Raw genomic sequence first — 13,886 nt, forward strand, 5'->3', positions numbered from 1 at the left:
AATGAACTTTTTCTAAGCTGGTGTTTTCCAACATAGACAAATTCCATTCTGTAATAAATATGGTTTGTAAGTTATTTCATTTTTGTTAAAAGCATACTCACTTTTATGTATATATTTACTATTTTCTTTTTGCATTGTTTCATGTTATTATCGTATGAAACTTTATCAATCTCCAGTAATATAAATGAAGGTCTTGAACATGTAAAATCATCATTATTGGAACTTACTGTGATACAGTACAGAGCGTTGTTGGTTTCATTCATGAAATAATTGAATGTATCCAAGCGTCAAATACGTGCTCCACTTGATTGGTTCTCTAAAATTATGTTTGTCGTGAAATTTGTTTGATCAAAGGGAGGGCGACCATCTTTTTCAAATCTAGTATCTGTGTATAACATGTTTGAAAATTAATTAGTCCTTTATTGGGTATAGAGGGGCAATTCCATAAAATATGTATGTCTGACCCCCTATATGGAGGACCGTCATGAAATTTTCTGTCTCTGATTTCTTGTTCTTTTGACAGTCTGTAATGTTCTCAAAGGGACCCAGACTTGGTCAGTTTATGAAGTGAAGTAAAACTTGAGAAAAATGGGGGTGGGACGTACAAAAAGGTTGATTGTTTTATGGAATTGCCCAGAAGTATTATTTTACAAAGACAACATACATGTAAATACTGCAATATTGAATTATATAATTTGTCTTCAGAATCAAGATTGCTGCTCAGCACAGCAGTCCCATACAGTCCGAGCTCCTGCACAAGGCCATGGCGACGGCTGCGTGTCAGGAACGCCTCTTTAGCACTGAACGATCAACTGAGGGAATGAGCAGAAAGGTCCTTAACGAAGTTGTGGTCAGTGCGAGGAATCTTTTTAGTGAGAGCAGCCTCTTTATGGCCAGAAAGGCATATGCATTGGTAAGTTGGAGAAGGCTGATATTTTTTTTTAATTTGACCTTTAAAAAACTGACTGACCATAGTTTTTGTCTCACCTGCGAAGCAGAGTGAGACTATAGGCGCCGCTTTTCCGACGGCGGCGGCGTCAACATCAAATCTTAACCTGAGGTTAAGTTTTTGAAATGACGTCATAACTTATAAAGTATATGGACCTAGTTAATAAAACTTGGCCATAAGGTTAATCAAGTATTACTGAACATCCTATTAGAGTTTCATGTCACATGACCAAGGTCAAAGGTCAAAGGTCATTTAGGGTCAATGAACTTAGACCATGTTGGAGGGATCAACATCGAAATCTTAACCTGAGGTTAAGTTTTTGAAATGTCATCATAACTTAGAAAATATATGGACCTAGTTCATGAAACTTGGACATAAGGTTAATCAAGTATCACTGAACATCCTGCACGAGTTTCACGTCACATGACCAAGGTCAAAGGTCATTTAGGGTCAATGAACTTTGGTCGAATTGCGGATATCTGTTGAATTCCCATCATAACTTTGAAAGTTTATGGATCTGATTCATGAAACTTGGACATAATAGTAATCAAGCATCACTGAACATTTTGTGCAAGTTTCAGGTCTCATGATTAAGGTCAAAGGTCATTTAGGGTCAATGAACTTTGGCCGAATTGGGGTATCTGTTGAATTACCATCATAACTTTGAAAGTTTATCGGTCTAGTTCATTAAACTTGGATATTATAGTAATCAAGTATCTCTGAACATCCTGTGCGCATTTCAGGTCACATGACCAAGGTCAAAGGTCAATGAACTTTGGCCGAACTGGGTGTATCTGTTGAATTACCATCATAACTTTGAAAGTTTATGGATCTGATTCATGAAACTTGTACATAAGAGTAATCAAGTATCACTGAACATCCTGTGCGAGTTTCAGGTCACATGATCAAGGTCACAGGTCATGTAAGGTCAATGAACTTTGGCCATGTTGGGTTTTTTTGTTGAATAACCATATCTCTGTAAGTTTATTGGTCTAGTTCATAAAAAGTGGACATAAGAGTAACCATGTATCACTGAACATCTTGTGCGAGTTAGAGTAGTATTCAAAGTCAGCACTGCTGCTATATTGAACCGCGTGGTGCAGGTGAGACAGCCAGAGGCATTCCACTTGTCATGATATTTATTCAATTTTTTTCTTAATAGATAAAGTTGATAAAATTTGTGAAAATATTGTAATCATTACACTTGTACCTAAATAACCTTTGATATCCATATAGAAATACATGCAAATGTACATGTAGGAGGTCTTTTATATCATACCTAAAAAGACCAACCTACCAACCAAAGTGCATGTGATGATTAATATCAATTTCAATGGATTTCATAGTTAGATGCCAGTGTCCTTTTGTTTTCATTGCCAAGCACTCGCTATATCTGTAACATACATGTGATTCATTTCACACTAGTGAAATTAAATGATTAGCAGTTTCGATGGTCAAATTTCACATTTACTCTATGTTTTCTTTTTGTCAGCATTTACCGGAGAACATCCGAGGTCTAAATTAATGAAAAAAAATATAGGAGTCCTCTTGTATGTTTTCTTCCTGTCAGCGTTTACCGGAGAACATCCTTGACGCGCTCAACCACGACATCAATGCTGTCGACAACGAGCTTCGCAAGGTTTCAACTATAGAGGGAGCCATTTGCTATGTGGAGGAGGAGGGGCATCATCACCACGCCCATATACCGGTGGATGTGTATAGGAAACACACCAAGGGGAAATTCAAGATACCCATGGTGTCGAGGTTCAAGAAGCCGACGAAGAAGGACTTCAAGTCGTCCAGCTCTGCGACTGGAGGTGAGAATAATAACTGGATTTTATACAGCTCTTTTTTTTGCCAGAGGATACAAAGCGCAACTATTATTCAGACCTGCCAACCAGTACGTTTTTGCAACCAAAAAAATATGTTTTTGTTGAAAAAAAAATGATTTTTTTTTTTTTACAAAATCGTAATTTATTGAGAAAAATCATCTCTATATGTCTCTATTTCATAAAACTTACACAAATATGGTTATTAGATCAATGTAATTTCAGGCAACTTGTTTTTTTTTTCAATCATTTTGTTAAAACCAGGGTGAGATATACACATCTATAAATGCTTTTTTTTCATCTGCAAGAGCATTGCGCATTTTAGCTTGCATGCAGCTTTAGCACCACGATGAGTGAGTGCGCCATGCATTTTATTATGAAATACACGTTTTTTGGGGAAAAATAGAGTTATCACAGAATACACTTTCATTCCCAGAGGTTGGCAGGTCTGAATTACCCTTGCCTTAGCTCAAGTTCCCACTACACCAGCAGTGCCCATTGCACTCAAGGAATTAATCCTATTGGGTACCCATTTACCTCACCTGGGTTGAGTGCAGCACAATGTGAATCATTGTTTGCTGAAGGGAATTATGCCATAGCTGGGATTGAAATCATGGCCTTTTGTTACAAAGTCCAGAGACTAATCCACTGAGCCACAACACTCCAGGGGGGGGGGATAAAGGGGATGTGTCCAGGGGTTCTGACTGAACAATTCTGTGGTGATTTTAAGAGTTATACATGCTCTCTGCAAGAAATTTATCCATATTGGGTTGCACTCGACCCATGTGTAGGAAATGATTACCTTTGCAGGAAAATGGATATGTTGTGTGTTGTGATGGCAGCCAGGGTGAGGATAATAATTTGTGCCTTGATATTACAATTTCATTGAAAATTGGTTCAAAGTAGATTGGGTAGTGCGTGTGTCAGGGTAAGTGTTTTCTTAGATAATAAGATGCGAGGATTTTAGTGGCTTGTAACATCTTTTGGTGAGAAAACACTGAGAAGGTTCTTCATGAATCACTCCCGCAATGTCAGGTAACCATTCTTGTATGGTTTCTGATTTGTTTCTTTTCCCCATCTTTAATTTGATAATTTTTTAGGTTTGAGCGTTGTCAAGCAATGGACCGTGGAGGAGGTAGGGGCGTGGCTTGAGGGCTTGTTGCTAGGTGAATACAAGGATCAGTTTATCAGGAATGATATCAGAGGGTCGGAGCTTCTAAGTCTGGAGAGAAGAGACCTCAAGGTAGCATATCATATTCTTTAAATTTCAGCCTCTTTTCTTTTCATTTTTCTTACTGTTTTCTTTTTCTTCTTCCTCGTTTTCTTTTTCTTTTTATTCCTGTTTTCTTCCTAACTTTTCTTTCTTTTCTTCTTTTTATTCCTTCTTTTTCTTCTTTGCCTTCTTTTTCGCCTACTTCTTCTTCACCTTCTTCTTCACCTTCTTCTTCGCCTACTTCTTCTTCTTCGCCTACTTCTTCTTTGCCTTCTCCTTTTTTGTCCTCTTCCTCTTGGTCTTATCCCCTCCTCTCCTCATCCTTCTCTTCTTTTCATCATCTTTGTTGTATCCTCAATCTTATTCGTTCTCTTCTTTTTATTTCTCAATCTTTCTCTTTTTTCGTCATCTTTGTTTTCTTTCTTCTTTTTTTTCATTCTTCTCCTTTCTCCTCTTCATCTTTTCTTCTTCTCCCATATCTTCTCATTCCCTCCTAACCACCCACCTTTTTTTTAGTCATTCTAATTATAAAAATTCCAATATTTTAAAATTCCCACAGGATATTGGAGTAACCAAAGTGGGCCACATCAAGCGAATCCAACAAGCCATCAAAGACCTAGACAAAAGAGAGGTGGAGCCTACAGTGCTGGAGGCGGGACCTTCAGGCAGTGGGGCTCTCTGATTGGTTATATCAACAATGGAACATCATGGATGATTGGAATGCTCCATTTCCCACTGAAGGGGTGTATATGTGTCATGTAAAATGAGGTAATTTATTCATTGTAAATGAAAGGTGATTTTTAACTGCAATTGAGGTTATAAATGTTTGTTTCCTTGGGATTGATAAAAAAAATGGTGCAGAAAAGACAGAAAATATCTTCTGGGAAGAAAAGAAAATGTATCCAGTTTTTAGCAATACAACAGAAAGCCAAACAAAAACGTTTGAGATGGAAAAATAATCAAGCCAGTATGGCTGATTTGTAAATTTGATGGCTAGGAACAAAGATCAGAAAATGTTGAAGAAAACAACTCATTCATGAAAATGCATGTGGAAAAATATTGGTGTAATGTGGGAAAATCGATAAGGAATGAAGCTTGAGAATTTTTGCTTGTTGGAAAAGGTTTTCATGATAATAGACATGAAACTTGAAATTGGGAGAGGTATTTTTTCTTAATATCACTAAATGACTTCAAAAGTTCAGATTTTATCATTATGCATTTGTATGTCGATACTCAGCGTATTCACACATGTGTTAATGATACAGGTATCATTGAAATGCAATGGTTCATTTGTAATATCATTTGTAAAATCATCATGTATCAAAATACATCATATTCATGCAACTATGCAACAAACAATCACAATAAATGGGGGTGTTTATAAGATGCATTGAGTTTTTATACCAATGCCACGTTGCATTCAGATTTTTATCAGTGTCATGTAGACAAAAGTACCCGAGGTACACCTGACATAGCGTTGACTGATGCACGTAAGTCGTCATCAGTCTCACAGATTTATCCAAGCACGTTTCGTCTGTTGACCAGATTGGAGATTCTTCCAAATAATGCGATGATATAATTAAGATTTTTTCAGACAATATAAGTCATATCAGACCTGCAGTTCTCGGTCCTGTTACTCAAAGAGTAGCGAGTGATTTACAATCGATTCTCTTTTTTGACTGTACATGGAGATCTATGTGCAATCAATCATCAGAATTTGTTCAATGATCAATTGTTCTGCTTAATGATGCGGAGCCCATATAAGCTCAGAGCCGTGTGACATAAAGCTTAGTAATCGATTATAGGGCTGATTTTTATGATTGATCATACACAATAATCAATGCAATCAATTGTAGAAATCAGTCTCACAATTAATTGCAAAGCTTTATGATACTGGGTTCTGAAATGAACAACATGATTACTCTATGAATCGCACTTTGATTTCAATCACGGTGCAAGTCATGATAACGGAAATCAAGCATTTTTTCAAGTAAAAACTTGTAACAAAATCAATGTAATGCCGTTCTTGCACTCCAGAGGCAAGATGCATGTCTGTATCCTGCAAGAAGGGCTTAAGTGCTACATATGACCTTCTTCAGGAATTAAACAGAATTTTGAACAGGAATTATTAAATGCAGAAAGGAACTTAAAGGTTAAATGATTTTAATTTTTGAGAGAGAGAGTCATGAATATGACGAACATGAGGGATATCAATTAAATCTTTTAATATGAGGTATAGGCTTGTTCAGGTCTCATTGCACAAAGTTTAGCAGATTTTTTTTAAATGTAAAGAAATCATGGAGATGATATGAAATTGGAAATACTAAGGTGAGTGCTTTGTAAAGATGAATGAAGAATATGAAAAAAATTATTGCGAATTTGTAAACATAATTTTTTGTATTAGTATGAAGTAAAAGGCTTGCACTGGCATCATTGCACAAGTTTGGGGTGTCGATAGTGTACAGAAAATCATGATGAAAATGTTAATGATATGATGTTTATTGTGAGAAGGAAAGAAAATAGTGCTAAAAAATGTTCGATTTGTAAAGAATGTGGATTGCTTGAAAGATTTTGATCTTTGTACAGGTCTCATCGCACAAAGCCGTTGTGAAGAAAAATTATCAGAAAGCTGTACACCATGTTAAAGACAGATTGCCATATAAGCATTTTTTTACACAGAATAATTGCAATATGTTACAAATTCTATGAAAATGGAGAGGACAGGGCTAAAGGATGCACCAGAAAAAGTTGTTGGTTATGTGCATTTTATCGATGTAAAAAGCAGTGTATGTTTTTTAGGAGCAGGAAGAATCGCGTTTGCTAGCATAACTCAGTGGAATGCACCATAAAAAAGGTGATTAATTTTTCGAAGTGCAGTAAATAAACAATGCAAGAAAATTAACTCGATGAAATGCAGACAAAGCCGGGCAGAAGGTCCAACAATATATGAAAAAATATTGGAAGAAGGATACACGACTTGTATCTTTATTTTAATGTGGAGATAATGTGAATATCAGAGAGGTGATCCAGACAGTTCTGGGTTCTAAAAATGTGCGAGTATTTGTTTTTGGTTTTTTAAGCTTTTTTAATACCGTAGTTATGTGATGAGAAATTCGGGGCTGGTCCCCGATTTGCAAGTATTACTTTCTTAGCGTGATTTTATGCCAATTTGTATATCGAAAAATGTCAAAATAATATTTCAAAAAAAAAAAAAAATGTTTCCAAGAGCCCTAATTTCCTCTTGTTTTTGTATGTACAGTATTTATGGATTTGAAAATGAGAGATTATTGTACTCTGCACAAAGAAATGTAGATTATTTGGTATCTATTTATTTATTCCAGTTTTAACTCCTTAACTATCTTTTTTGAAAATATTCTTCAGTAATAGTTTTAATCAACATCATTTTTTCCTTCCCTCATTAGATTTTGCAGTTTAAAAATTACTTTTAACCATTTTTTTTAAATCTTTATGTATTTTTTTATTCGTTTCTCTTCAATTTTTGAACAAAAAAAATTACATGAAATGAATTCCTTATGTTTCTCAAGATAATCACTAGTAAAACATTTTGATGGATGTGTTTTAAATCTTTTCATTGATTTTGGTGTTTCTATTAGGTTTGAATATTTTCAGTCTGTCATCCAGTTTGTGTTTCAAATTAAAAAAAACTCATTGTATCATTTTCTGACAATTTTATATTAATTTTTATGTCCATTTCTCTCATTTTCCCTTTATCTATTTGTCACATTTACATCTACATCTTTCCGATTACATCATGCTTTTACATTTTCGAAGAGGAATTCATCATTTTTTTCTCTGCATAGAGTATGCAATGCTGCCATGTGTGTTTTCCAAATCTTCTTTTTTGCTCCATATCTGTTTTTTTTCATAGCAATACAATCAGAAATGTACTCTGGTTGAAAAAGAAACGTTTGCTAGTCTAGGTGTAAACATTCCATTGTAAGGATAGTCATATCAAGCCTTAATATGTGCAACTGTCAAGCACCAATACTTCTCTAAAACATTGATCACAGCACATTTTTGTTTCATTGTTTCGGTGAACGATCACCCTCCGCACATCGTTATCACATCGTACAAGAATGTGGATTGCGCAGGTCATTCTACTTTCATTTTAAAAAAGTAGAATATTATATGACCACCAATATCTGTGTGACATACGGTAAGGATAAATTTGACTCAAAAGAGGTAAACTACATTTGTTTTGCATAATTGGCTCAAAGAATTGCTTTGAATGTTTATTGGTAGTCAAAATTACGACTTTTGGGAGGTTGTCCTGTTTACCTATTATTTGTGCTTGGGGTGTTTATGCACCAATGTGACTATACAATGCCGGGCCTCATACAGGGAGCTTCATTTCCAATTACTGTGCTTCCTATTTTCTGTTCTATACATGTAGGTAGGCACAACATGTAGTTCTAGCAATAAATCAGTCAAACCTGTAAGACCACACAAGGGAGATGAGAAATGTGGTATCTATGCACAGATTCCATTTAATACTCTAAAACCTAAAAGGGACAAAAATGTGGTCTTTATGAGCAGGTTTCTTGAATACCAAACTTGTATAGATTGTTAAGACCACTAAGGGAGACAAGAAAGATGGTCTTGATGCAGAAGTGGACTTTCTTGACAGGTTTCTGTAATGCGTAGAAACCTGTATATAAAGACCAGCCTAAGGAGACAAGAAAGGCAGTCTCTATGAGCAGATGGTCTTTCTGGGCAGGTTTTAGTAATATATAGACACCTATTTATAAAGACTACCCGAGGGAGACAAGAAAAGTGGTCATTATGCACAGGTTTCTGTAATATGTAGACACCTTTATATACAGACCATTTGATTGAGTCAAGGAAAGTGGTCTTTATGATCATGGGGGTGTTCAGCGTGACTGGACATTTAACTGTGACAGTTAAATGTCCAGTTGCATGCCGTAAAAAAGGTATCACTGCACTGATCAAATCTAGCCAAGAGGATGCGATGCTGCATATAAATTAATAAGAATGCATGGTACATATTATGTGCACTTCAGCTCTAAGTTGGGCTTTTATTAAAGTCATACTTAATTCTTTGTCAAAAATACCCCCATGTGGTCTTTATTGGCAGGTTCCTCTGATACATGTGTCAATGGGAAATACTATTCAAGGGTTAACATTATTGTGGTATTTATAGACATGTGGTCATTCTATACAGGTGGTCACTAAAACAGGTTTTACTGTATATTTACCCATGGCAGAAGGTAAGAAAAGGATGCATGGAAGAGGAAAGAGATTGATAAAAATGATGAAATGTAAAGGAGGATAATAGTGATATTGAGATGAAACCTGGAGAGCTAAAGTAAGATAAGTAGATATATAAGTGCAAAGAGGGGTCTTTTTATGATAATGGTATGCACTACAGAAGTAAGTCGAGTATTACAATTATTATTTTTAAAGATCTAGAGGTGGTAAATTTATCTTGATGAATGAAAAGTGGTGGTGGTCATTTGATAGAGTGATAGAATTAAAAGGAAAGGGGATGAAAAAAAAATCGAGAAATAAAAATCAAGAATAGATGAAGCAAGATCTGGAAATATGCATTGTTTTAAGATAGAATTAGAATTAATCTGGATGAAATAAGTTAAGGGTGAGAGGTGTGAGTGAAAATTCTATTTAGATTCAAAATGGAAATTATAGAGAGAGAAATACAAACACAGAGATAAGCAGAGGGGGGGGGGTCATGAGAGAGATGCAGAGAGAATGAGAAATGCAGAAAGAATGAGAAAGAGACACATAGAAATGGGGAATAGTTGGGGATGAAAGGAAGTTTGAAGGAGAAAGATAATTAAACAAGAGGTAAGGATAGAGACAGAATCAACGATTATGTTTGATGGAATAATCTGAATTTTTATGTCAAAATATCGTTAAGATGGGAGGTGTAAAAAAAATGTTTTTACAATATAGAATGATTGTATATAAAGGATGAGATGTATACAAGTTGGAAAATAGAAATTGTGAATGTAGAATTGAGAAGAGGAGGATGAGGAGGAGAGAAAAAAGCTGAGAAAGTGGAGGTGGCAAAGAAGTAGGGGTGGGAAGCAAATAAGATGAAGTTAGGAGGTATGATGATTAGATTTGAAGGATAGATGGATGAAGAATGGAAAGAAGGAATGATGGTAAATTGGAGAAGAGAAGAGCAGATTAGTGGATGGTTTTAGATAGATGGAAGGAATGTATTACGGTAAAGAGAAATAGAGAAATGCAGAGAATTTTAAACATGGAAGGGATAAGGGTTATCCTCTACATCAGTAGAGGAGAGAGAAGATGTGAGAACTGATTGGATAGATAGTGAGGTTAAAATGAAAAAAAAAAGAAATGAGAGATATAGAACAATAATAGTACAAAACATGGAATACTGTAGAGTGTAAAAATAATGAAATGGTGTAGAAAAATAGATATGAATAGTTGATAAGAGGAGATGATGGAATGATAGTGAGATGAAAATGGAAGAGAATTGAGAGGAGAAATATATAGATGGGTTATAGTACATGAAAGAGAACTTAAACAATGAGAGTAATAGTGATGGTTAGCAAGGGTAATGAGGAAGAACAGAGAGAATTTGTTGATTAATAAGACTTGAGGCAATGGTAGAGATTAAATGAAAGGTAATTTCTTGTGAGTTTGAGGAGAAGAGTAGCTTAATATTTGCTTGTACATGAAATAATGAAATCTACACAGGAGATATAAGCACAATTTTAGATTGCAGAATAGTTTTAGCACATGGATTAGAGAGAATTATTGTTGGAGAAGTAAAGAGAATGATGCACTATACTTAACCCAGAATCACAAAATTTTCTGATGCTATTTATTTTGTCTGTAACTGGAATCTTATAACTGAATAAATTTACATTTCCTGCAGTATAAAAATGAAGATATTCAGTGATGGTGAAATATACCCAGAAGAAAGAGTTGTGTAAAATTTCTTGAAAATTTGAGGTGGGCACTTAAATTCATAGTAATTCTGTTAGTCATGACTGAAAGTTAGAGATGTTTGTATTCTTGTAAAAAAAGGTTGTTGATTGTTTCAGGTGAAAAGGAGAGATAAAGAGTTTAATTTAGTAAAAGGAAAAGTGAAATGGTACAGATTAGCAAGTAAAGAAGAAAAGAGAAATAATGAAAGGAGAGGAAATGAAAGGCAGATAACGGGTGAATGAAGCAGAGAAGATAAAGAGGATGTTGAGGTCAAATTTTTAAGATAATTTAGTTTTTCCAAAATAAATATTTGTGAATGAGCATTAAAAAAATGGGATGTAAGAGAGGAAAAGCATGACTGTGTACCAGAGAACTGTGGTCAATTACAGATAACCTGAACAACTTTATCATCAATCCAGCTTCCCCTTAACTGCTATCCTTAAAAAAAATGTTGCCAATTTGCTCCTGTCAGAAACCCTTTACTGGTATTGAAACATTTCCATATATTCCATTCCATTCTAAAAAAAAATGGTCATACAACTTCTTTTTTGTAATCTCTTCTATTTGATTTTAGTGAGATTTTCCCATGTTACTCACTGTGAAAAAAATAATCATTCTCAGCTTTTCCTATTTTTTTTCTTTTAATAGCTCTTCCTCCCACACACACGTCCCTTTTTTTGTTATCAGGTCTCATATTTATCACTTTTCTTCAATATTTTATACTTGTGATAAAAAAGCTGTGAATACTCTAGGATAAAGAAATATGTTCTAATCATTGAAATTTGCACAATAAAATAAAATAGCCAAAACTCTGAAGCACATGGTACATAAAACTTCTTCTAAAAATAAGCCTTCTGCGTGTACATTTGTGCTTATTGAATCATGGGAAATGTGGCTCATAATGCTTATAATCTCTGCAAGTTTGAATATCAAAATTATCAAGGTTTCACATTCATTATTTTTTACTCCTTAATGATAGAAATTATTATCATAATTTTATTCATGATCTTTAACATTTTATCTTTGTTCAGTCTGTTCAATCGGCCACTTGTAGCAAATATGCAACATTTGTGTTTATATCTTTAAAGGTTGTTTTTATTTGCAGATTATTGATTTATTTGCCCTTTTCTCCTATAAATTTATAGTTATATTAGAGGTGAAAAATAAAATTGACAAGATTAGATATACATATATATATATATATATATATAATATTGTAGTTGTACTAATGTGCTTTCCTTGTGACTAATAATGAAAGTATGATGGTCTTTGCTCCTTGTACTTGGAATAAATCCCCCTTGCAATTGAATTTACGGCATAATTTTCATGAAGTTATTTATTTATAATGATTTTTTTATGTTGTACATGAATAAAGAAATAATTCCATCTCTTCCCCATATGAATAATTGTGTTTTGACAATTCATGAATGAATTGCATTGTGTTTTCTTAAGGTTACCTCACCTAATGTTCATGTGATTTATCAAGTTCTTGTAAGATGTTTGATATCTAAATATTACAATGAAGTACTAATCTAAGATATTAAATCTAATATTTAATTGGACTGGAACAGTCTTATACAGTTGGTTTTACTGTCAAATGAATTTAAGCAGTACGACATACAAGTATATGTTATAGATGAATCAAACTTTTAAAAACAGAACACACAATCCATTATTAAAAAATTATTTATTTCAGTTTTATACAGAGGTAATGAAATATTGGTGGTTTGACAGGGATCAAAATGTCCCCTTTCTTACTTTTTATTCGGTAGAATTTCAAAACAGTGTGAATGATGCTCGACTTTGCTTTGGTAATCGTTCCTAAGTTGAAGATGTAATCAAATAATCTTTCCGTTGCATATCCATCTCTCTTCTTTATCTATTCTGTTTAGGCGAGTCATATTGTTCTTAATGGTAAGCGATGCTTTTTTACAAGGGGGAGGGGGTAATTAAGGACAAATGTGCATAAAAGTGTTTTGCCAATCATTAAAATGCCTGTGTCATCTAGCAATCGTATGTACAAGCAATAGATTTCTTGTTCGAAACTTTGTTATATTTGCATACACACTTTATAATCGATAAAGATGTCAGGAATAATTTTTGCACATCTTATCATCCATTTGTAGATACAATACAAACAAAACAATACTTTGTAACATGCCTACCTTTTATTTACTCATCTAGTAATTTTTGTACACCTGTGTGTAGTAAATTTTTGTACGCTATATATGTATTTGAGACATTTGCCAGTTTTTGCACCTTTTTATACTTGCCCTCGTGGCCTGTTTATCTCCTCTATACGGAGAGTTTGATCTTAAGATTGTCAAAGAAAATGATAAAAGTGCAATTTTGTCTCTTTTTAAAATAGCCTTCTTGCCTTTCTTTTGTTTCTACACTGTTGTACACGTGTGGTAGTCCGTATTTGATCTGTCTTTGATGATATGTAATGAGCGATTTGCTAACTTGAAATAGTTTGTAGTAATATCAGATCCAAGACTGATGATGTATGTGCGATTTAAGAATATGTTTTGCTGATGTCTGTTTTGAGGGTTGAAAACTGACATAGCATTTGTACAAAAAATAAGATTTTTTTAACATGCTATTGAAGAAAATGTTGATTTTCTTTTTTTACACAAGATTTGTTGTCAAATGAAAATTAGATAAGAATAAAGACTAGAAGCAAATGAAAGAAATGAAGAAAGAATAAGTCATCGTTAGTGTTTTGTTTTTGTTCTGAAGATTTCAATGAGTGCAATGGTAATGATAATGTTGATGGCATTACATAGTTAAAATGCTGTTTAAGATTTCATACAATGCTGTTTACTATATGAACCTTACAGTAGCTGTTTGACATTTAAATTGAAAATTGAAATTTGTTGTTTAAGAATTAAACACTTGTTTAAACTGTTTAAACAATTACTGTAAGGTTCACATA

General features: G+C 34.0%; 1 protein-coding gene across 4 annotated transcripts in view; it reads left to right on the top strand.

Moving 5' to 3' along the window:
- The window catches only part of LOC121429767 (diacylglycerol kinase delta-like), a 76,830-nt gene extending 65,365 nt beyond the window's left edge, over window positions 1-11,465 (top strand). For all 4 annotated transcript variants that reach the window (XM_041626974.1, XM_041626975.1, XM_041626977.1 and 1 more), the window contains 4 exons: window positions 706-913; window positions 2,520-2,766; window positions 3,879-4,021; window positions 4,551-11,465. In XM_041626974.1, coding sequence (XP_041482908.1) covers window positions 706-913; window positions 2,520-2,766; window positions 3,879-4,021; window positions 4,551-4,673 — 721 coding nt within the window. In that variant the 3' untranslated portion in view covers window positions 4,674-11,465. The remainder of the gene's footprint in view (window positions 1-705; window positions 914-2,519; window positions 2,767-3,878; window positions 4,022-4,550) is intronic.
- Window positions 11,466-13,886: the final 2,421 nt, after the last annotated feature.

Source organism: Lytechinus variegatus, chromosome 16 (genome assembly GCF_018143015.1).
Source record: "Lytechinus variegatus isolate NC3 chromosome 16, Lvar_3.0, whole genome shotgun sequence".
Taxonomy (NCBI): domain Eukaryota; kingdom Metazoa; phylum Echinodermata; class Echinoidea; order Temnopleuroida; family Toxopneustidae; genus Lytechinus; species Lytechinus variegatus.